Genomic DNA, 25073 nt, shown 5'->3' with positions numbered 1-25073 from the left:
TCGTTGTTGACCTGTTTGGAAAATCGTGAGTTTGACGTTTCTTGTAGTAATCTCTGCTTGCAGTTTTTGGACTTTGTTAGTGGTACGTCAGTTCCCGTTATTTTGATAAAATAATATCGGGATACTCTGACGTTGACTTATTTTCTAATAAAACATAATAATTCACCCAAAATAATCACATTCTATAGTTTTGAGTCGAAATCTGTTTTGTTTTGCACAAAGTAAGTAAACGTTTTTACGATAATTTTGTTTCATAGAATGTTTATTATCTTGTGTAAACCGGTTTAGTTATACTTGATTCTAGCAAGAATTTTCATATTTGTTTCATAAAAAAATAATTTGGATCTGCAGGACTTAAATAAATTTAATATTCATTATGCTTTTTAAAAATGTTTACAAAACAAAGCGAAATATTTCGCCCATCGTTTAGTCATGGCAGAATAATATTTATTATTGTTATTTTTATTTGTTAAATATCGTATGTATCTATCTAAAGTTTTATTTAATACCTATAGATTAAATAGCCTTACAACTTAATATTTATTTTGGTCTCCTCGAAACATATTTGTAATTATTAATTTATTTGATACGAAGGAAGAGAAAGTAATGAGTTTTATGTAGGCAGTTTAAATAAAGATGTATTTCAGTACAAATACGATATTTTTAGGTGAATCATATGCTATGAATATTTTCATAGATATGTAAATTACATCATAAAACATAACATGTTTTTTCTGTAAACTGAATATTGTAAACTTTGAAAACAGTTCCATGCGAAAAAAAATTGCTACTTCATTTTAATCCATGCGAAATTGTGTTACTTCTTTCTAAAATGTGCTCTTTCCCAATTTTATGAAAAAATAACTCAATGTTTTTTTGGGAAGAGCAAAATAACGCAAGTAAATGTTTATCACTAAATATTTATGCTTTGTTTTTCTTGAACTTTGACACCACTATTTTGCTGACTCATGGTAGATAAATAGTAATCATTGTATCACTTTATTTATTGTTTCGGCATTAACTTTGTGGTAAGACATGTTACAATGATTAAAGAAAACACTTCTTTTTTTACCACTTGAGTTTTATTATAGACTACATGTTTCAGAAGTTAAACTTCCTTCATTCAGGTCTGTATAATAACTGAATTAATAAAAGTTATTATACAGACCTGAATGATGGAAGTTTAACTTCTGAAACATGTAGTCTATAATAAAACTCAAGTGGTAAAAAACGAAGTGTTTTCTTTAATCATTGTATCACTTTATTTGTAAATTTATTATTTTCGAATCGCGTTTTTTGATCTATTTTAATTTTGATTTATTTTAATCCTAGATAACTAAACTATATTTGTAGATACATAGTAACTAAACATTCGTCAGGCGGAGTACGCAATTAAAAACGTGAAAATTATCAAAAGTATTTATTAAAAATAGTAACTGGTTACATGACACTTAAGTTTGGTTTATTAGGAATGAATGTAAGAGACATTTAACAATAAATCACTATTCCGTAAACAAAGGCTGGCGGGTGCGGGGTGCAGGGAAGTAAGTGCACTAGACTTTTTCGGAGTAGAGCGTTGTCGCATGGACGAATGTTTAGATATTTAGGGTTAAATAAAAAACTTAAATAATAGTGAAACAAAGTCAACTAAATAAAACTGCTCACGAATAAAAGAATGTTCGAAAATACTAAAATATAAATTAATATTATTTTCTTTCTTTTAACCCTTATCTGCACCCAATGGTGCATAGGGCACTCCATCGTATTGACGCAGTGTTATTTTGATCATTAACAGATGAAGGCAACGTGATAACTTCTGCGCCTCAATTTATATTATTATTATGAATATACATTTGAATTATTATTATTTATTTATTTTCACTTTTGACATATCTTCTTCAAACCCTTATTCGCACCCCAATGGTGCATAGGGCACTGCATTATATAAACACAGTGTTATCTTGATCGTTAACATACGAAGGAAAGGTGATCGGCCCTCCGCTTCAAGTACCAGTCCAGGGTAATATTGAATGAATATTAGAGTGAAAAAATCACTTATATTTATTTGACCCCCCCTGGGAATCGAACCCGGGACCTCCAGAACGGTAGCCGAGCGTGCTGACCGTTACACTACGGAGGCAGACATCTAAAAAATATAATCCTAATCAATTGCTAAAGAAATGGCATGTCATCATGTTTTTTAAACACAAATTAACTATAAGCGCCCTTGATGTAGTATTTTACAAAAATGGCGCTATATAAATTATCCAAATTTATTATTATTATTACATTTTTATTAAATGAAAATTTTACACAAATAAATACTGTAAAAACATTCAAATTAATGCTGAAATGAAAAATGATTGAAGAAAGAGATGATGTAAAAATGATTATTGAAATATTGAGTAATTTATAATTTTACTAGTCGCAAAAACAAATGTTTTCCATAAGCATGTAAAAAAAATTATTGGAAGAATAAGACAATATTTTTATTAGATGTATGTATAAAAATGTTAGCCTCCATAGTGTAAAGGTCACCACGCTCGGCTACCGTACTGAAGATCCCGGGTTTGATTCCCAGGGAGGGTGAAATAATTTTTTCATCAATTAATTAAAAGTAATTTTTTCACTCTAATATTTGTTCAATATACCCTGTACTGGTATCTGAAGCGGAGGGCTGATCACCTTTCCTTTATGTTTTTACGATCAAGATAACACTGCGTTTATATGTTGCAGTGCCCTATGCACCATCGCGTGCGGATGAGGGTTTTGAATTAAAATGATTAATTTAACCTGTTAACGGGGCGGTCCGCTGTCCAATTACGCAACTTGTAACAGGCACTAATACTGATTCACTCCGTGTCTTAAATTCATATTGAGACATGTATGGATGACTAATACCTTTGTTGTTCGAAAAATATACGTCCATATATATATAATGTAATAAACATATATTTCAAGGACGTATTCATATATCCTACCCGTACCCGATATTGTTTACGTTTGACGTATTTATGCGTCCCGCCCGGTTAACAGGTTAATATGAATGTGGGGTGTGTCGGAATTCACCTCTTTTTTACATTGTAATTTTTTTAGTAATCCGGAATGTCAGACCTTAATTTCAACGGGCGTGTAGCCGTCGTGACCGGGGCTGGTGCCGGCCTCGGGAGGGCATATGCCCTGCTTTTTGGGGCTCGGGGGGCCAAAGTGGTTGTAAATGACTTGGGCGGAGGGCGTCATGGTGACGGCAAATCCTCCTCGGCGGCTGATGCGGTTGTGAAGGAAATCACGGACAAGGGTGAGATTTTATGATTTTTTATTATTATTACAGCAGGACCTGTTTAATCCCAACGGTGAAAATTTACCCTCTGTTTGCACTAGTTTAGCGTTTGGATTACAGTACAGATAATCTGTAGGGTATTTTTATCAAAGAAAACGTTTAAATTTGTACCAGAAGACAGTTTTCGAAACTAGTCGTATATTTTCCTGTATGTTATGTTTATAAACTAATCATTAAAAAAAATATATGTATATTAAAAATTTAAAAAAAATGTATATAAACTTGTATTACCATGTTAGTATTCGGCTCAACACAGGCCATGCCTAAAGAGCCGTAATACGTATAATAAATGTGTATATGAAATGAATATGTATATTGAATGTATCTATGTATTATGAAAATAAAAAAATAAATAAATAAATAAATAAATAAATTTAAATAAAAATCATTAAAGTTGTTTATTCAAGTGTTTAATTTTATTAAAATAAAGAAAACAAGATGAAGAAGAATATGGAAGTCTGGGCATTTACGGGGCTGACGACCGTCATAGGCGACCGTCATAGGCGACCGTTAAGTGATCACTTTACACACGTGTTACATTCACCAATTCTACCCATTATTGACAACCACACTACTCAAATTCTTGGAAGCTCTATATATATGAACCAATTTAGAAACCTTGTTCACTAGAACTTCACTAGAGACATCTATTGGTGAGATGTAAAGAAGCTTTTTATCAAGCAGAAACTCTTATATTAGTATGTGAGGTCCGAATCCTGTAATCCGAATCACACACATAAGAAACGCCAGAAAATACCATTCTCATTTTTATTATTTAAGCTTATAATTTGACAAGAATATAAAAAAATATATAAAAATAATGTGAAAATAACTCCTGTAATTGGAGATAATCCAGATTTTGTGAACAAGTATTTGGACACACTCAAAATGTTGTAAAGAAAACAAGTATGTATAGTGAAATTTTAAATGTATTTATTCAACTTTTGTAAAGAAATGAAATATTTTAGTAGGTTGAGATATATTTTATACAAGTAAAAAGCCTTGTCACTCAATTCACGTAAAAGCATCTTCTGTGGCACAGGAATATCCACTTGACCAGCCCATTCTAGGCATGTATTTAAGGGATGAGTGGCGTTCGGATAACATAGGTGTTCGGATTAGCAAGGATTTGGATTAAAGAGGTATTAAAAGTGGTCAGGTCAGGAGTTGGAATAATCGGCTTGTATGTATTTGTCCGCCTCCCTGGTGTAATGGTTAGCGTGTTTAGCTACCGTGCTAATGTTCGATTCCCATGGGGGGGTCAAAATAAATATAACCCTGGTCTGGTTTTAAGGTCAAGGGATCTTGCATCCCTTATGTCACTGGGACCATATTAGGTCTATTGTGATTACCTTGCATCGCTACGATGCAGTGACCTATGAACTATTGGGTGCGGATAAAGGTTAAAAGAAAAAAAGCTTATAAAATCATATTAATTCATACTCTTTGTTTGCTTCTCAAATTATTTGCAATGTTAATTTCTGTATTTGTAAATTTAAATTAAATGGATTTAATTTAAATTTCCAAATACAGAAATACAATTTAGATTTTTTCTTATATATGCATACAATGCTCCCGATGACAAATTTTAAATGCAAGTTGAATGCCATATTTTGAATATTCAAAGAAACAAATTTAAATGTAAAATGATTTTCTTTTTTTAGGTGGGATTGCCGTTGCTGATTATAATTCCGTTGTTGAGGGTGAAAAAATAATCCAAACTGCTTTGGACAAGTTTGGTCGAGTTGACATTTTGGTAAACAATGCGGGTATTCTGAGAGATAAGAGTTTTGCTCGCATTTCAGACCAGGTAATTAATATTCACTGCTCTTTGGAATTCCAATGTACTTTGGTGCCGTGTTGTCATTTGAATATCATCATGAATGCACATAAAATTTGCTTGAATTACTTTACTGTCATATCGACTTGTAAATGCGATATCAATACAAATAAAAAATAACATTTTTAAGTAAAGAGTATTTACTTATTTATTTTTTTACAAAAATGTTAATAATATTAGTATATAACCACTCACCGAGGTTGATAATATTATTTTTTTAATGTTTTTCGCAGATACTTAGTGGCACATTTTATAAACTTTATAAAATTAAACAACTTTGTTTTAACCACTTTTTTATTATTAGTACACCTTAAACTACCGGTTTCGAGAAGAACCTTGTCATCATCAGGGTTTATTAAATTCTAAAACATTAAAAACATACTGTTTTTTGGGTGATTCCATTAGTTGTTATTTAGAGTTGCTACACAATGCACAATAACATTTAGGATTTAGTTTTTGGCAAGGGAATGTAATTAATTATGAGTATTTGAATGTTTTAGAATTTAATAAACCCTGATGATGACAAGGTTCTTGTCAAAACCGGTAGGTTAAAGTGTACTAATAATAAAAAAGTGGTTAAAACAAAGTTGTTTAATTTTATATAATAATATTAGTATTTAACCACTCGGTGAGTGGTTATACACTAATATTATTAACATTTTTGTTAAAAAAAATAAGTAAAAATGACTAACCACAATGTAAATGCTTTAAATATGAATAATATTGAGAATATAAAGAGTATTTTTTTCGTAATATTTTCGGGTGTGTCAAATTTTGGGATTTACTCCACGGATTTATTTTTATTAAATATCCATATTTTTTATTGACTTGTCAACATAGATGAAGAAGAACATTGAAGTCTGAGCATTTACAGGGCTTTATTGTTTTTATTATTGAATGTATCTGAAGTGCTCAAACTTTGGATTGTGAGCTGTTTCAAAATGAAGAATAGATATTTTTTACTTATTTTGTTTGAATAAAACCATTTGCTTTCGGTAGTTAAACGTTTGGCCACCCATGCATATAATATATCTCTCACTCCTTTCAACAACGTCATATATCAAAATCTTGATTTTTCAGGAAATCGTTTTTAAAGTTTAAAAATATAATGAAACGTTGTAAAAATAAATATCAAGCCACTTATTGAACTTATTACAGTGCAACAGATCTTTTTAGGTAAAACCAGAATGTTTTTTCTACATTTGAAAAATATTTAGTATGTTTAAAAATATAATTAAACAATTCCTTTTCATCAAAAATGCAAAAACAACACTTTCTGCCCTGTAGCGGGTAAATATTAAGTTAAAAATATGCCGCTTTTGCTGGGATATAGTACATTTTCTGGGCATTCCGAAAACATGCACAACTGAAAATTGACGATTTTTGATATATGACGTTGTTAAAAGGAGTGAGCGATCTGCGTTATATGAATTTTTATTTTTGAATCCAATTTGAAACATTATTTTTTTATTAATATTTATTTTTTCAAAGCTGATTTTATATATTTTTTTTTTCAAAAAAGGATTGGGATCTTATTCATGCCGTGCATTTGAAAGGGAGCTTCAAAACGACTCAAGCCGCTTTCCCTCATTTTAAAAAACAAAATTTTGGCCGGATTATTATGACTGCTAGTAATTCCGGAGTTTATGGAAACTTTGGCCAGGCTAACTATAGGTAAATTAACCGAATATTTTCATGGTTTATGGGTAACTACTTTTTATTAAATTTATATTCATTTAAAACAAGTTTTCTGCAAGAAAGTATTCTTTTCTTAGCCTAATTCCATTTAACAAGTAAGAAAAAGAAGAGAACAGAAATGACACTGAATTTTTTTTTATTTATCCTTTTTTTCTAAATCTGATCAACACTATTTGTCTATTTTTGTTCTATGTTATCAAGTTGTTTGTTTTTTTTTAACTTTATCAAGTTGTCATGTTACATTATAATTCTCCTGATAAATGTGCCGTTTTTTTATGTAATTAAGTTTATTTGATTACACAAATAATATTTTAAAGATAAATGTGATAAAATTTTCTGATTGATTGATTTAATAATGTATTAAATAAAATAACAATGATTTGAATATAATACATAGCCCGTTATTTCATCCGTAGATAAATAATTATACATAATGACATTATTTGATTGATGGTGAAAAAAATCATGGCTGAACGAATTTTTGGTTAGTCCAAAAAGATCTAAAAATGTACAATTTCTTGAATACCTTCCTGTTACTTAACTACATATACACATATCGCTCACTCCTTTCAAGAACGTCATAAATCAAAAATCGTCAATTTTCAGTTGTGCATGTTTTCGGAATGCCCAGAAAATGTACTATATCCCAGCAAAAGAGGCATATTTTTAATTTAATATTTACCCGCTACAGGGCAGAAAGTGTTGTTTTTGCATTTTGAATAAAAGGTATTGTTTTATTATTTTTTTAATATACTAAATATTTTTCAAAAGAAGAACAAACATTCAAGTTTAACCTAAAAAAATCTGTTGCACAGTAAAAAGTTATATAAGTGGCTTGATATTTATTTTCAATAAATTGTATTATATTTTTAAACTTTAAAAACATTCTCCTGAAAAATGAAGTTTTTTGATTTATGACGTTTTTGAAAGGAGTGAGCGATATGTTTTTTTAAAAATACAAATATATCACATATTTTAACAGCAGCTAGAGCAGATACACATGTATTGCAAATTCCTGATTTCTTTGTCATAAGCGATGTAGTTAGCCCCTTTTATGTGACTGATCTATATATACAAGACAAGGGAAGTCTTAGTGTGTTGTACTTTTGTCTGAAGTCACCGAATCAGTCAATGCTTCTGACACACTTTCCGTTGTCAGCAGTTTCAGACGTTGACTGTATAATATTTCAATTCATTCTCCTAGTTTTCCAATTAATAATTATAGTTAAACTTCTTTACTTTATATAAGCAATTTGGTGGATCCTCTGTCTTCAATATGTTGTTTTTTTTTTTTCAAGTGCTGCCAAGCTGGGTCTCGTTGGTTTGGCAAACACCATTGTGATTGAGGGCCGCAAGAACAACATCTATTGCAATGTGGTTGTTCCGACAGCCGCCTCCAGACTCACTGAAGACATCTTGCCACCAGATCTCTTCCAAGAGTTGAGACCAGAGCTGATCGCTCCTGTGGTTGTAAGTGGAAAAGAAATACATACTAGTTGATACATATTTATATCAGAACTCAAAATGGAAAATGTTGTGAGAGGGAGTTGTCCATGAGGATGTCATAGTGGCCCATTTACGGTTTATCTTTCACTATAGATTGACCTATTTCCAGTAAAATATTGTAAATGCCAGTTACGTAAAGATTTTTTTTACACTTGACGCATTTTACACAAACGCCTTTAGGGCGTTTGTCCACTACACGAAATTACACGGAATTTTACCGTCCGGTTAGGGTTTAAAACGATGATTGGCTTGGATTGGCTTGTGCTTTTGTCCATCTTTCTTCGGATCAGAGCTCTTGATCGGTGCGTGAATATGTTGCGATTGTCAACTACCTGGAATTTGACTGTCCGGCAGTCCGTTTTTGAAATAAGAAAGCGACCACGACAGTTTAGCATGATCAAATTTACGCGCAACGTGTTCACGCACCGATCAAGAACTCCGATCCAAGGAAAGATGGACAAAAACACAAGCCAATCGAAGCCAATCATTGTTTTAAAACGCTAACAGTCTAAATTAGACGGTAAAATTCCGTGTAATTTCGTGTAGTGGACAAACGCGTGTATTTGGACTGGATCATAGTACGTACATATGCCTTTTTTTCTTCCTGTTTCAGTAGATTTATTCAACTGTAATTTTATTTTACTTAAATGGAATTTATGATATAAATGATATTATTATAAGTTTGATATATTATTTATACCTTCTAAAAATGATGGTATATTTTTGACACTGGCAGCAAAGTTAGATAAGTTCTTTAGATGCGGTATCAGTTGGTTTAAAAGCTTTCAAAATGGTCTTATTAACTCCAGCAATCTCCATTGCAAAGGGCTAAACTAGTTTCTTTTTTATTAAAACGAAATGAAGATTTTGAGTAAATCATATTTATTTTAAATTAATATTTTGTGATTTTCCATTTTATAATTTCAAAAATAAGTTTTTGCTATAAAATCATTTTATTATTATAACTTTGTAATTATAACATTGTGAAATAAGTTGATACTATAAAAAGAAATATATTAAATTTATAACGACTTATTTTACTATAAGATTTATTTTATTTTAAAGGTTTATATGTGTCACGAAAGTTGTAATGAGACAGGAGCTATAATTGACACAGCTGTGGGATGGGCTGCCAAGATCCACATGGTCAGGGGACAAGGGACACATTTCAGGTGAGAAATGCCATCTTTATTCTTCTTCATGACTGAGGATGGCGACTGCTGACTATTTGTGCATCCTTCGGGTTTCCAACTCAGAATGTTATAATATATTTTATTTTGATTGAACTTAATTTTTTTTTGTAGGAATTCTATGAATGAAGAGGTAACCCCGGAAAAGGTTCGGGACAACTGGTCCAAAGTGGTCGATATGAGCAAAGCAACTAGACTTGAATCCATTGAAGAAGCCACCGGTGAACTTATGACTAATTTACAGGTACAAACTCTTCGTAATATTATTTATAAAATGAACTCAAAGGTATTTTGGCACTAATTGCTTTAGCACTTAATCAGTATGAACACAAAACGAGTTGTTTCTATTTCTTTATATGAGGTTTGATACAGCAACGCACACTATAGTCTCCCCTTCGAAATTGAAAAACTCGAGTTGAATCTATTGTAGTAATATGATGTCGAGACAACAAATGTACAATTGACAGGCCCTGTGGCATAGTTGGGTAGACGTTCGACTGTGAAACTGGCGTCGTGGATTCGATTCCCGCCAATTGCCAAATGAATTTTAAAAATATCTAGTTGGTGTTTGTTATGTATTTTTCACATCTACCTTCCCTATCCTTACTATCCTGCCTTCAGACAAGCCTCTAAAATAGAGGCTTTGTGGATATTCCTTTTAATAAAATAAATTAAAAAACACTAACCCTCTTAAAGTACGATAGTAAATTATTTGAAAATAAACTTTTAGGCATTGAAAGAAGGAACCAACTCCCCGGATGGAGAAGTATTTTCATTTACTTCGAAAGATTATATCGTGTACGCTTTGGGAAGTAAGTTATTTTTATTATTTTTTCAACTGAACTGGGTGCATTTACATACATAATTGATTAATGTCGAATTAAATTATGCTGAACTTTACAGCGATATTCTGATGAATAATTTAATTTCAAAATGCTCGAGTGCTTTTCTAAATTGATCAAAATGATTATTTTATTTTTCAGTTGGAGCCACGGTATCGAATGACACCGATTTGCAATATTTGTATGAAAATCAGGAAAGCTTCAGCCCCTTCCCGACTTTTTTCATATTGCCCGGAGTAATGCAATGCATGTCAAGTAACATCGTTGCTAGCGCATTGCCACCAGGAAAGGAAGCTAATTTTTCAAATGTACGCACATCTTGAAATTTTTATAGTTGTAAGATGACTATTCTAGATGTAAAGAACCTCTGTTGTTTTTTTAAACATCTTTTTAATAACAAAACATAGACTTTGACCTAGCTGGGTGTATGGCATCACGTGGTCGTCCAATCAAAACTTAGTATGGGCGTACATGGATGGCCGCGTTTGTAACTAAAGCCTGGTGATATTTATTTCTAAAATGGCACTTGTACTGTCATCTGTGTTTGTATTAAAATACTAAAACCACATGTGAAATTATTCTTCTATTTTCATCTTCAAACCCTTATCCGCACCCCAGTGGTGCATAGGGCACTGCATATAAACGCAGTGTTATCGTGATCATTAACACATGAAGGAAAGGTGATCAGCCCTCCGCTTCAGGTACCAGTCCAGGGTGATATTGAATAAATATTAGAGTGAAAAAAATCACTTATATTTATTTGACCCCCCCCCTGGGAATCGAACCCGGGACCTCCAGAACGGTAGCCGAGCGTGCTGACCATTACACTATGGAGGCGGACTTCTATTTTACCTAAGGTTTAACATAAAGTTTGTATGACTTTGTGGTAATAACACTGTCAAAGAAAACCCATGGAAAAAATGCATCAATTTCGATGTAAATCATGTTTGCTGTTGTAAAAATGTATATATATTTTTATTCAAGATAATATGTTGCTTATAACATTGACTATGATATAAAATTATAAAAATTTATAAAATACAGATACAGTTTTGTCCGCAGAAATTCTCTCCCGGACAGGTTAAATGAGTGTTTGTAGTTTTTAATATATATAGTTTTTATTGTAGATATTACATGGAGAAGAATTTATTGAGTTTGTGGGACCCATTCCTCAGGGAGACTGCAATATTACGTCAAGGAGTAATGTTCTGGACGTTTTAGATAAAGGATCAGGAATTGTTGCCATAGTTGGAAGTAAGTGTTAAATTCTTATAAATTTAAAATTATTTATAAATTTAAATCAGATTTATTATCGATAACTATTATGTATATATGACACCATTCCCAAAATTTTGTCCAATGTCAACTCCAGATTCACAGAAATCATGAATAAATTCATATTTTTATATTATTTTTTGACATCTCATCAAAGATGAAGAAGAATATGGAAGTCTGGGCATTTACGGGGCTGACGACCATCATAGGCTGGTTTAAGTGATCACTTTACACACATGTAACATTCACCAATTCTACCCATTATTGATAACCACAATATGTACTCAAATTCTTGGAAGTTCTATAAATATGAACCAATTTTGTAACATCTCGAATCACTAGAACTTCAGTAGAGACATCTATTGGCGAGATGAAAAGAAGCTTTTTATTGAGCAGAAACTCTTTTATTAGTATGTGAGGTCCGAATCCTGGATTATAATCACACACATGAGAAACGCCAGAAAATATCATTTTCATTTTTATTAATTAAGCTTTGAATTTGACCAGATAATTTATATACAACATTTTGAGTGTGCCCAAATACTTGTTAACAATTTTTGTTAACAAGTATTTGGACACACTCAAAATGTTGTAAATAATATTTTTATTGTTGTTTTTTTATGGAGTCTATCTCTAATGATCATAAATATGAATGAACATGAAAAAATTCAAATTTTAACAAATCGGCGTAATCTATCCCATTTTAGATTACTATGGTTTTTACAACATAACTCTGTTTGTGAAAATCCCACAAAGTGAGGTCATGCCTCAGTTTGTTCTGGTCTATTCAGTCCTAGGATAATGCCTGTTCTTTATGAAATTGAATCACACACCGCACAAATTTATATTTTCAATCTTTTTTTTAGATGAGTTATCAGATGGCAATGGCAATGTTTTCGCCAAGTGTCAGATGAGTGTGTTTGTGGTGGGAGCCGGAGGTTATGGAGGCCCGCGCACTTCTCAGAAGGCTGTTCAGTGCGAACCTGTTCCCAAAAGAAAGCCTGATGCTGTTTTTGAACAGAAAACCTCGCTAGATCAAGCGGCTCTCTACAGGTAGTAAAACTCTTCCTTATTAGCAGTGTTTCCACGAGTGTTCTAGTAATTCCCTTTTTCCTACCTACTTTCCATCTCCGTTTATTTTCCCAAATAGCAGAAATATCCTTCATTTGATCCCATCAAGTGTATTCCACTCCTAGATCCGAAAGTCTGAAGCGCAGGGTTGATCTTTTTGCCTTCGTATAGTTAAAAATCAAGAGATTGATTTGCCTTTGTACAGTAGACACCGTGTCAATCTCAAAGGGAAATATTTGTTCTCTTATTATATACACAAATATTTCTATTCATACTATTTTTGTTGGCCTAAGTGGCCCGTTATTCAAAATAGGTATCAAGTTGTGTTAGAGTGGGTTCGAACCCAGAAACTACATACTCAAAGTCCGCGAATTGAACTACGGGACCACAACCCACAACATTGGCAGCGAATAGAGCTAATTTTTATCTTCTTTGCATTATATATGTATGTAATAAGTTCCTGGTCCATTGTTAGAACAAGGCTTCTTCTAGCAATGCTCCTTATAATATTGATGACATTATATTCTATCATAAATGGTAAATAGCGGATGGTCATGTTTTGAGCGTTTATTGTTGCTTTAAGCGCCTTTGAGGTTGTATTTTTAAAAATGACGCCATATAAATTATCCAAAATTATTATTAATATTAAGAATGATCGCTTAATTCACATCACTCAAAACCATTTTTGTAGGACTTATTTCATTTTCTAGAAGTTCCCTAAATGTTCATTATTATTGGGTGTTTTTTATTGGCAAAGCACCCAAAATTGAGTGATACATGCCACAAAAAACTGGTATTTTTTATCATTATGCTGTAAAGTAACACTTTTTTTAATGATTACTAATACTTGCTTACTAAAATGTTTTTGTTATATATTTTTTTTAATGTTCATTATTATTCAGATTTAAAAAAATATTTTGATTTTATAATTAATGTCTTTTGTGTGTTAATAATTGTCTTTAGGCTCTCCGGCGATATTAACCCTCTGCACATTGACCCGGACATGGCCAAGATGGCGGGCTACAAGCGCCCCATCCTGCACGGGTTGTGCAGCCTGGGCTTCTCTGTGCGCCACATCCTGCTCCGCTACGGCAACAACGACCCGCAGCGCCTGAGGAGGCTCAAGGCCCGCTTCGCCAAACCCGTGATCCCGGGGCAGACGCTGAGCACCAACATGTGGCTGGAAGGGAGCAGGGTCCACTTCCAGACGGTCGTCAAGGAGACCGGGACTGTTGTGATCGATGGTGAGTGATTGTTTCATATATTGTCCTGTTACATTGTCACGTCAGCCTCCATAGTGTAGTGGTTAGCGCGTTAGGCTACCATGCTGGAGATCCCGGGTTCGATTTCCAGGAGGACGTATGAGTGAGGAAAGAATAATTTATGAGGCAAATGTAAAAAGAAGCAGAGGAAGACCGAGGAAAGCTTGGCACAATCAGGTATGTCAAATACTTGAAAGCGGCCGGGTCAGGAGTCGAAACAATCGTCGGGTATGTATGAGGAGATGCATGAATGTGGAAGAGGCGAAGAATATTTGCAAAGACAGAGTGGTGTGGCGTTCTATTTTCTCTGTCTACCACCTGAATTTTATTTATAATTCTGTGATTAAAAATAAATAATACAAGAATAAAAAAAAACATTTTTACATTTTTATTTCTAGAAATACGTTCAGGCATAAAATTTTCAAGTATATATTTTATTTACGTATTTTTCGTCTGCTACTATTGTTACAACTAACCCCGTTTTTTATATATTTTTGTTTGTCATGTTGGTATGAAATATGAAGACTTTGCTCCTCTGTCACATTGACAAGTGGGGGGACACTTGTATACGCGAGGTCGTGAAGTATTTTTGATTTCGTCGCAAATCTACCAAATTGAATAGATTACACTTCGACCTTTGTGCCGACTACATAAAAAAGTTTATATTAAATATTTCAGTCGCATAACACAACGCTGATAACGCTGTGTTTCTTGGGTGTGTTCACTTAAACCACAACTGTGATTTTTTCGAGATTATAATTTTTAACAGGTATATAAATTTGTATTACTGTTTATTTTATACTGGGAGTGCATAGGCAGTCGTATTTTCAACTATTCAATTCCAGTATTCAGTCAATTTTTTTTCTTGAAACATTTTCCTTATCGGAATTTTTTAATACTATATCTCATTGAACTAGATTATTAAGTAGGAACCGGTTGTAAGTAATGATAAAAATATTCTATTTACCTACTTTTTACTGTTTGTGTGCGTTTTTTTTTTTTTAATAAATAAAATGGATAATTATTGTGTGCTTATCCATGCTTTGGTGTTGACAGAATTTGAATTTTAGTTTTTTTTTTTTAATAAATGTAATATGGATCGATTATTTAATAAAACGGTATGCAAATATAAGATATAATCATATAAGTTTTATATGGGGCACAACAAATAAAAATTTCTTTTTTATTTGATTTTTTTAAACACAAAATTTTTAGTCTTGTGATATTTCCCCAACACTTGTTATTTTTAACTTATCAATTTGTTATTGATGTCTCATAGAGACAAAGCAGTTTTATTTTATGGGAATATGGAAGTCTTATTTGAAACATCAATCATTTTATTTTATTTTATTAATTTATTGGAAAACCAACAGAATATTTAACAAAAATAACATAATATAATAAAATTTTAAAAATAACATTCCAATTAGAGATTTTCACTTAAGTAATCTAAAAATAAACATAAACTGTCATGTATGTACTTAAAAGTATGACTATGTATTTAATAAACTTACATTACATATTTTTATCAAATAATAGAAATTTTCTTAATCAAGTAGTCAAATAGACATCAACAATATTTCTCTTAAACATATTAAAAGAAAATAATGAATCTTGATGAAGATAAATACATTTTAATTGTAAAATTTTTGTTAATTACTGACTGCCGCCTTATATCACAAAATTACTAGTTTAATAATAATAATAATAAAACCCTTACCGCTCCCCAATGGTGCATAGGGCACTGCTTCATATAAATTCAGTGTTATCTCGATCGATTACACATGAAGGAAAGGTGATCAGCCCTCCACTTCAGGTACCAGTCCAGTGTAATATTGAATAAATATTAGGGTGAAAAAATCACTTATTTTTATTAAACCCCCCTGGGAATCGAACCCGGGACCTCCAGAACGGTAGCCGTGCATGCTGACCATTACACTACGGAGGCGGACTAGTTTAGTAGTCTAAAACATTGCGATTCTGTAGGCAAAAGTTGATATGATATTTTTGGAGATGTTGAAATCCTTATAATATAAATATTTTTGTACAGAAATAACAAGGCATGATATGCATTTTTACTTATCTCTTCCACTCATTATCTTAAGTAAAATTCATATCAAAGGATTTAAGTGCTAATTGCGTAAATAAATCAATTTGAAATAAGTAGAAGTGTATAGTTAATAAATTTTACTGCAATAATTATATAACAGTATTAAAACGATAAAAAAAGTCTTTTAAACAAAGTTTTACTCTGTATGAACAATATTTAATTATATATGCAACATTTATATTGTGTATAACATTTATATTACCTTAACATATGCGTCCTTGAGATAACATTTTGTAAAATGGTGTTGTGGTCCAATGGTTAGTGTTGCGGACTCTTAAGTCAGAGTTCCTGGGTTTTTTTAAAATATTTTTTATATTTTATTATTAACACATTTTGGACGGGTGTTATTTACGTTTGCAAACTGCTGGCAATGGGATTTGATAATTCTGTACATATAGTTTAGACCTTTATAAAGACATTGGTAGGTACATAATATTCAAATAAAAACATTGGATAATTCCTTCTTTGCTGACTTAAAAATGAGGCCAACATAGAAGGTAAAAATACCTTAAGCATCAATTGACCGAACGGGTAGAAATACCTATCCCGTCCTTAGAGTGTTAACCAATTGGTTACAAAACAATTCCACCGAGGAATGTCATTTAAAACAGGCATGTCAAACTTGCGGCCCGCGAGTATTTTTTTGCTTCCCGCAGATACGGTTATATTTTTCATTTATTTTAATTTTTTATTCAAATAATTTTTTTGTACGGGAACATATGATATTTACTTGGATTACTTCATTAAGTTGGATCTACTGTACCTCATGTAACTGTCTATCTAGACATAAAAATCAGTAGACATAAAAATCTCGTTGAGTGTTTATACACTAATATTATTAACATTTTTGTAAAAAAATAAATAAGTAAAAATGACTAACCACAAAGTAAATGCTTTAAATATTAATAATATTGAGAATAATATAAATTATTCACTTAAAGTTAGATAAAAATGAAAATGAGATTTTAGAGTTTTTTTGATGTGGCCCGCCGGTGTACCCAAAACACCTTTTGCAGCCCTTAGTGCCTTTTGAATTTGACACCTCTGATTTAAATAATATATTTATAAAATTACAAATAATTTGTGTGATTTTTTGAGTCTACTAAACACAGATTTTTTGAGTCTACTAAGTTACTAAGTTACAGTTAAAAATCTGTGTTTGATTTAAAATGAATACATAAATTAAAATGGAGTTCTACAAATTAAACACCAAATCAATAAATAATTTGTGTGATGTTTAAGGTGCTTTCGTGGACTTGAACAGCGTTACCAACATGCCGATCCGAGCTAATCCAGTTGCCGCCAATCTTAACAGCGATGCTGTATTCATCAGGATTCAGGAGGGAGTCAAGACTCAGCCCGAGAAGGCCAAGAGCGTGAACGGTGTCTTCTTGTACAATATCACTTCGGATGGGAAACAGGTCAAGCAATGGAGTAAGTGGAGATTTTATTTATCAACTCCAAATATTTCCAAGTCTCATTGCCATACTAACACAATGAGGCATATGTATTCAAAGTAATTCATGACTATTGGGTATATTGCATTGCAAGCTACCACTACAGTCACATTTTTTTGTCTTTTATGATTTTATTTTCATTTGCCTGCTTGATACTTTCAGTCTATAGAAAAAATAACTTTTTGCTATGAATATTTTTAAATACAAAGCTAACTAACTAACTAACTAACTAACCATCCATCACGCCGCTTCCCCGCAGGGGTAGGCAGAGAGAATAGAGCGCCACACCACTCTGTCCTTGCAAACATTCTTCGCCTCTTCCACGTTCATGCATCTCCTCATACATACCCGCCGATTGTTACGACTTCTAACCTGACCACTTTCAAGTATTTGGCATACCTGATCGTGCCATGTTTTTCTCGGTCTTCCTCTGCTTCTTTTCCCACTAACATTCGCCTCACAAATTTGTTTTACCGTTCTTTCCTCACTCATTCGTTCTACATGTCCAAACCATCTCAACACCTTTCTTAATTTTATCGATAATGCTTATCTCAGCTTTGCATTCCTTCCTTATTTCACTATTCGCACATCTATCATACATCGTTTTGTCGTACATTCTTCTGAGAGATCGCATTTCAATACAAAGCTTGTTATTTAAACAATAGTTTTTTTTTTACATTATCATGTATTTAGAAGAATATTTCAGAATTTTGGTCCCTTTAATGTAAACATCGCAGCACATCAGTTTATATATGAAATAATAGTTTTTTTTTTTCAAATATGCTGTCTTAAGTACGAGATATATTTTATATTTTAGTTTCTTTTATTTTGAACTAAGGGGCTTTACTCAATCATACTATAATTTATTAATCTTTTGATAGGCAAAGCCCTTAACTAATCATAAAGATTGTATTGAAATCTCAACATAGGTAAAAAAGTTTTATTTTATTTTTTAATATGGGAATATGGAAGCCTAAGTATTTACATGACTTAAAACCTGTCATTGACTCACTTTAAACACTGTGCAACATTCATCATTCTACCCTTGATTTATAATCACATGACTCAAGTAAATAATAAAAAAATGTAAATATGTTTTATATTATTTTTTGACATCTTATCAAAGATGAAGTCTGTAAGACTATGTAAGTCTGGGCATTCTCGGGGCTGACGACCGTCTTAGGCCGGTTTAAGTGATCACTTTACACACGTGTAACATTCACCAATTCTACCCATTATTGACAACCACACTACTCAAATTCTTGATTATTATTAATTATTCTTCATCTTTGATCAGATGTCAAAAAATAAATGACAATAACCCCTGTAATAGGAGATAATCCAGATTTTGTGACCAAGTATTTGGACACACTCAAAATGTTGTTTGTTTTATATGATAACACAATTTTCTGTGAAAACTTCATAGGCGACATCTATGGTTAAAATTAGTAAGATTATCATGTTTTTACAGCATTGGATATGAAGACTCCGGCAGTATACGAAGGTACACCTAAAGATGCGAAGGCCGACACGACCCTGACGGTCTCCGACGGCGACATGGTGGACCTGGCCCTCGGAAAACTCAACCCTCAGGTTGCCTTCATGAAGGGGAAGCTCAAGATCACGGGAAACATAATGCTCACGCAGAAACTGGTGCCTCTACTTAAAGCAGAATCCAAGCTGTAAATTTACCAATGCCGACTAAATATCAGTGCAATTTTCACTGCAGGCAACTTTTATGACTGGCCAAATGCATCAATCTATTTTTTTATCATTTGCTAATAAATTTGAAATAAAAATCACGGGACTATTCATTTGTCTTCTTCTTCAGACTCCTATCGGCACCACATTGGATCGACGTAGTGCTAACATGGTCATTAATACAATTAGTCTTGTTCTTTATATTCTCAGGTTCTGGAAGTGAAATAAACATATTTGATTTGATGATATAAATGATGTTAGTGAAAGTCTTAGGGTAAGGTAATTGCTGCTGTATGGAAGAATGGATTTAGGATAAACAATATCTACTTTTAATCAAAAAGAGGCAACGGAAAAAAAAGCACCAATGACTCAGGCACTTGAAGTTGCATACCCTTACTCTTAAAAGCTTGTGGACAATTAACTACTAATCTGCTTATATTCATGAATAAAACTCATTTGTAATCCGTGTAAAAAGAAGATGGATATTTGCAAGATATTTAAATTGTTGTTTTAACAGAAATGAAAAAGACAAACCTTAATTTTGAGTATTTTTGTCTCGGTCACAAAGTGGTCATTTATGATGAAGTATCCGTTCCTTTCTTGCATAAAACCTAAGTAATAATCTTTGTCCTCCTTCTTAGTGTAGTGGCTGCCGCATCTGACTACCATGCTGGAAGTCCTGAGTTCAATTTACAGGGGGGTCGCAATATATATTTATATTTTTTTTCACTCGAATTACATTTTACCCTGGACTGGTATCTTAAGCGCAGGACTGATCGCCTTGCCTTCGCACAATTAATGTTCAACTAAACATTCTATCAATTTGATGCAGTGGCCTGTGCAACATTGGGTACCTATAAGGGTCAGTAGTAGTAGTGATTATTTTAGCGGTATAAAGGTTCACATAAAATGTAGCGTTCACATAAAATGTAGTCACATAAAATGTGTAATTCAACTTGTAGCGTTCGTACAATCTTTTGTATATTATTTTTTTACATTTTATATAATTATATTATAGCACCTTCGTCTGTCACTACTTACAAGTGTTTTAAAGTAATATCAATCTATTTTGGTTAAAAATTATTTAACCTTAAGGTGGAGACTGACCGGATCATTTTGTCGTAATGCGATGTTTTACGATGCGAGCATTCGTATAGTCAGTACAGCGAGCGGAGCGCTCCATCCATAGTTACGGATGCACGCTGATGCTCGCCGCGAGCGATATTACGATGTTATGTTACGACAAAATGCTCTGGTCAGTCACCACCCTTACACATCTGTGGTATGCTTGAATCTGTCGATAAACTATTTACAGGAAGTTTATTTTTACATTTGTATAATAAATAAGACTAAATTAGAGAACATCTAATCCAGAAAAATACATTTTTATGATCTTAAATGACCCTTGTGACAGGAAAAAATGTTAACAAACATTTCATTAAGATTCATACAATTTAAATGTTGCCATTCTATCAGACTGACATCATAATACAGTGATGGAAAGTTATTATAATATATAATTTTGAATTATGATGTCTATTATACGTACATATGTAAATATGCTCACATACATAATTTATCAATATAAGTTGATAAAATCAATGCTTTTTTTGTAATTTTTAATTTAAGTTTTACTTGGTAAATGCATACCACTATTTCTTAAAATTTATCGTTACAAAAATGTTTTTACAACAAAGTGACTGCCGAATCAATTAATGGAATAATTTTGGTGTTACGATTGTTAGAATTTTTATTTGAATATTTTATTGTAAACATGTTGCCGATTAAACCCCTCAAATTAAAATGTATTAACCTGTTTTTTCAACTTTTTCTTTCAATTTTATGTATTTCTCAAGATGATATAAAAATATATCAATATGGTGACATGGAATATTGAGTCGTGAGAGTCCGTCACTGTACATGGCCATGAATGTCTGCTGCGATTGGTCATAATGCCATTTTACACTTGACCAATCTAAGTTATCCCTCCAGTCTGTCTTTTTAATAATCAAACATGTTATTTCAAATGATAAACTGTAGATGTCATGTCACTCACTCCTTTCAAGAACGTCATAAATCAAAAACCTTGATTTTTAAGATTTGTCCGCCTCCGTAGTGTAATGGTCAGCATGCTCGCCTACCGTTCTGGAGGTCCCGGGTTCGATTCCCAGGGGGGTGTAATAAATATAAGTGATTTTTTCACTCTAATATTTATTCAATATTACACTGGACTGGTACCTGAAGTGCTGAAGGAGGGCTGATCACCTTTCCTTCATGTGTAATCGATCGAGATAACACTGCGTTTATATGAAGCAGTGCCCTATGCACCATTGGGGTGCGGTAAGGGATTTATTATATGTATTAAAAATAAATATCAAGCCACTTATTGAACTCTTTACTGTGCAACAGATCTTTTTAGGTAAATCCTGAAGGTTTTTTCTCCATTTGAAAAATATTTAGTATATTTAAAAAAATAATTAAATAGTACCTTTTCTTCAAAATGCGAAAACAACATTTTCTGCCCTAAATATTATACCTGCAGTTAAATATTAAGTTGAAAATATGCCTGTTTTGCTGGCATTCCAAAAACATGCACAACTGAAAATTGACAATTTTTGATTTATGACGTTCTTGAAAGGAGTGAGCGATGTGTGGTATGAAATATCTCATTTCTATTGCAGGTGAAATATAGATTTTGAAGTAAAGACTTCACCGAGTTTCAAAGTTCGGCGTATCATACGCCTGTACAGACGCAGTCAGAGGGTCAAATATTCATTTTTATTATTATCAGTAATGTGTATTACATACCTTCTACTTACATTACTTATATGACTTTCGGAGGTGAATAGTTTTAATGTACTTTCAATATATGTTTATATCACAAAATGTTGTTATTTTTTTTAAAATAAATATATTACCTTATTTAATGTTTTTGTTATTTTCCGCTTTCATTTCCCTCAAGTTTATTTATCGTGATGCATGTTTTTGCATGTTAAGAAGAATCAAGCATAATCAAAGATAAATGCATGATTTGTTTAGTAAAAAACCTACAATATTTTTAATTTAAAGTAAACAACCTTGAATTTTAAATTGTTTACTTTATGCAAGAAATTCGAAACAATGTCATCATACGTATTTATAAAGCATATAATTACTAGAAAAACACAAAGCGTGTAAAAAAGATTTAAATATCAAGGATGAAATTAAAATAAATAACATATAAACAAATTGTACTCCAAAATAATCTAGAATGAATGAAATTAAAATAATTTAGTTATTTTGATTGACCCATTCATTTGAAATGTATTAAATTATTAATGTCAGTCGAAATAATGAATTTGAATGATTCAGTTGATGACAAAAATAGTATTAGACTACTGATCATATTAGTCATTAATATTAAAAGTCCCTTTGTAATCAGTTTGAATGATAAGGAATTGATTATAAAAAAAAAAATGGAATTAATTTTCTCTACATGAAAAAACGTAATGCTTCCTATTCAGCAGAAAATTCCAGATATGCATCCTTTTCGTAATTAAGAAAAATTTGTTAATTTGGGAAATAGTTTAAGTCATAACCGAAATGAAATTTTGATCCACCAAAATTAGGGAGGTGGGAGGGGGAAACCAAAGTATATTATTTTAGCAAAATAAATGTTATTTTTCTCCTTTAAAATAAACGTAATTCCGAAATAAGTGTTAAAAAGATGATTATAATAAAAATTAATCAAGTGCCAAGAACAACTTAAAAAAAAACATGATTACTTAATTGTAATTCAGAATACATACTTCAGTGATATTATGTCATGGATACATATTATTAAGTATGCTGTATTTGGTACGAAAAAAATTGTGTGTGTTCTTATGGCGAAAGGATAAAAAATATTTTTCTTACTTGATATTTCCTTATATTTTCATGTTTGCATTTCAGGGGGCAAGATTAGTACCTATTTAAGCACATTTGTCTGCACGCACACTGACGTTTTCTGCTTACGGAATTCCGAATTCATGAAATTCATGCAACAATTCCGAAATTTACCGTTCAGAAATAAACGAACATGCGCGAGTGCAAGGAGTTTTTGGATAGGTTTCGTACATTCGAGACTCCGCATGCGGAAAGCTTTCATGTGCTTGCTAACTTAATCATTCGGAATAATTCAGCCAGGATGCGCGGGTTTTCCGCCAGCGTTTTTGATTAGCGTTGTCCTCTTTCGCAATTCCGAATGTATGAAATCCATACGAAAATTCCGAACGCGGAAAAACGAAATTAAGCTTGCTTGGTACGTAGTTTTTGTATGGGATTAATGCATTTGGAATTCCGACAGTGGAAAACGCCAGTTAAAAATGGCAGCAGAAATCTCCCGTTTGCAGGAAGGCTTATTTTTTTGTTTTCATGAAAGCCCGTTGTAGGTTGGCTGATAAAGAAAACTTATCAGTTTTGCTCTATCGATACTGAGCGCGTGGAAATGCCGACAGATGGCAGTAGAGTCGAGTTCGCCGTCGTCGTAGCCGATACAGCAGTCAATGCGCGTTTTGACTCCGTGAAAATAGAATGGTTTGATTTGATGTGAAAAGTGGATTTGACTAGCCATCATGGCGAATCCTAGAAAATTTAGTGAAAAAATAGCTTTACATCATCAAAAACAAGAAGAAGAAAAGCTCGCATTCGAAGAGATTATGCGGGATGTGGCCGCAGTGACAAATAAGGTAAGCGAGTGCCTTTAACGTACGCCTGTGAAAGATCCGTCATCTGTCTACCACGACGTAAACAACTTTCCCCACCGTTCATCCCGACAGCGTAAAATCATACGCTTATTATTAATTACGAGCCTATATGTTGATGTTTGTTACTTATTATTTATAAGAATTAGTCGAGGTACACTATTTTTTGACAGTTCATTCATTATCGCTTTTATACAAACATACTACGGGTTACTGGGTGTACTGCTATTTTGACAAATGATACCTGTGATAACTTTAGTTTTTCCCGTAATAAAATAAATGCACGATATTGAATTGCATTATGTTTACTCGAACGACGGCCTTGACCTCACATAAGTTACATGTGAACTTCCTTGTTATTCCGTCTACTCTTCCGTTTTTTAAAGCGGTTGTTACATCAACATCTTTGTTTTCTTACAAGCAGTGACTTACTTGTGGGCTTAACGTGTTTTTTTGTGTATTTAAACTTGTACAGGCGTTTTTATATTAGTTACAAGCTCCGACACGACGATCAATGTACTCGAAACAATTGAGAAATGCTACCTTTGTATGTTTGTACAAATTATTTTAGGTTAGAATAATTCCTTTTGTTGGACAGTCAAAACATCTTAAGATGTCTCTTTTACAACAGTCTGTTGAATATCCACAAGTTGTTTGAAGTGATCAACTTCTTGTTATATTTATAAGCAACGCTTTATTTTTATGTTTTAAATTAACAGTAATTATTTCTACTACATATGAAGTAAAAAACAACGTGGAACCCAGAATCCCATGCAATGTAAACTAAATATTCATTATTGTGCAATTTGTAATCAGTATACGATTATTCACACCTTACTAACTACATTACAAGTAAAGTTATGCTACATTTATTCCCGCATCCATTATAATATAGTACGTACATTTAAATTCATTGTGAATAGTGCTAGGCTGAAGTATTTTCAAATATAATAATCATAGTAAAATCTTTTAAAACCATATATAATACGTTTTCATTTATTATTTGCTGCCTTTAAAATGACCAGATTGTTGACATTTTATGTAAAAACATTTAAAAAAC

General features: G+C 32.3%; 2 protein-coding genes across 5 annotated transcripts in view; both read left to right on the top strand.

Moving 5' to 3' along the window:
* The first annotated feature begins 55 nt into the window (after positions 1–55).
* Positions 56–19403, top strand: LOC148304985 (peroxisomal multifunctional enzyme type 2-like). 3 transcript variants are annotated; one of them, XM_088267417.1, is made up of 14 exons: positions 56–82; positions 3097–3298; positions 5005–5150; positions 6703–6854; positions 8177–8348; positions 9450–9556; positions 9689–9818; positions 10305–10386; positions 10558–10724; positions 11544–11670; positions 12558–12744; positions 13726–14006; positions 17377–17568; positions 19063–19403. In XM_088267417.1, exons 2-14 carry the CDS (start codon positions 3106–3108, stop codon positions 19275–19277), a joined length of 2151 nt encoding a protein of 716 aa, XP_088123543.1. In that variant the 5' UTR covers positions 56–82; positions 3097–3105; the 3' UTR covers positions 19278–19403. The 3 variants fall into 3 exon arrangements, with proteins under 3 accessions (XP_088123543.1, XP_088123542.1, XP_088123544.1); XM_088267416.1 differs by having other exon boundaries at positions 56–221; XM_088267418.1 differs by lacking the exons at positions 56–82; positions 3097–3298; positions 5005–5150; ... (7 more) ...; positions 12558–12744; positions 13726–14006 and adding an exon at positions 14562–14793.
* Positions 19404–23778: 4375 nt separating this feature from the next.
* Positions 23779–25073, top strand: part of Crtc (CREB-regulated transcription coactivator) — an 83113-nt gene continuing 81818 nt past the window's right edge. Inside the window, exon 1 of one of the 2 annotated variants that reach the window (XM_088267414.1) lies at positions 23779–23998. In XM_088267414.1, coding sequence (XP_088123540.1) covers positions 23885–23998 — 114 coding nt within the window. In that variant the 5' untranslated portion in view covers positions 23779–23884. The remainder of the gene's footprint in view (positions 23999–25073) is intronic. The other variant, XM_088267413.1, reaches the window with a different exon arrangement.

The sequence above is a fragment of the Brachycentrus maculatus genome, unplaced genomic scaffold, assembly GCF_059751285.1.
Source record: "Brachycentrus maculatus isolate JH-2025_06_01 unplaced genomic scaffold, ASM5975128v1 h1tg000294l, whole genome shotgun sequence".
NCBI lineage: Eukaryota > Metazoa > Arthropoda > Insecta > Trichoptera > Brachycentridae > Brachycentrus > Brachycentrus maculatus.
The sequence above is the reverse complement of the archived record's forward strand: the minus strand, read 5'-3'. Positions and strand labels throughout refer to the sequence as shown.

Excerpts from the sequence above, each read along its gene's own strand:
- LOC148304985 (XM_088267417.1), top strand. The coding sequence starts at position 3,106 with ATGTCAGACCTTAATTTCAACGGGCGTGTAGCCGTCGTGACCGGGGCT. Across the intron at positions 5,151-6,702 it reads TTGCTCGCATTTCAGACCAG|GATTGGGATCTTATTCATGC; the intron begins GTAATTAATATT and ends TTTTCAAAAAAG. Across the intron at positions 17,569-19,062 it reads GAAACAGGTCAAGCAATGGA|CATTGGATATGAAGACTCCG; the intron begins GTAAGTGGAGAT and ends ATGTTTTTACAG.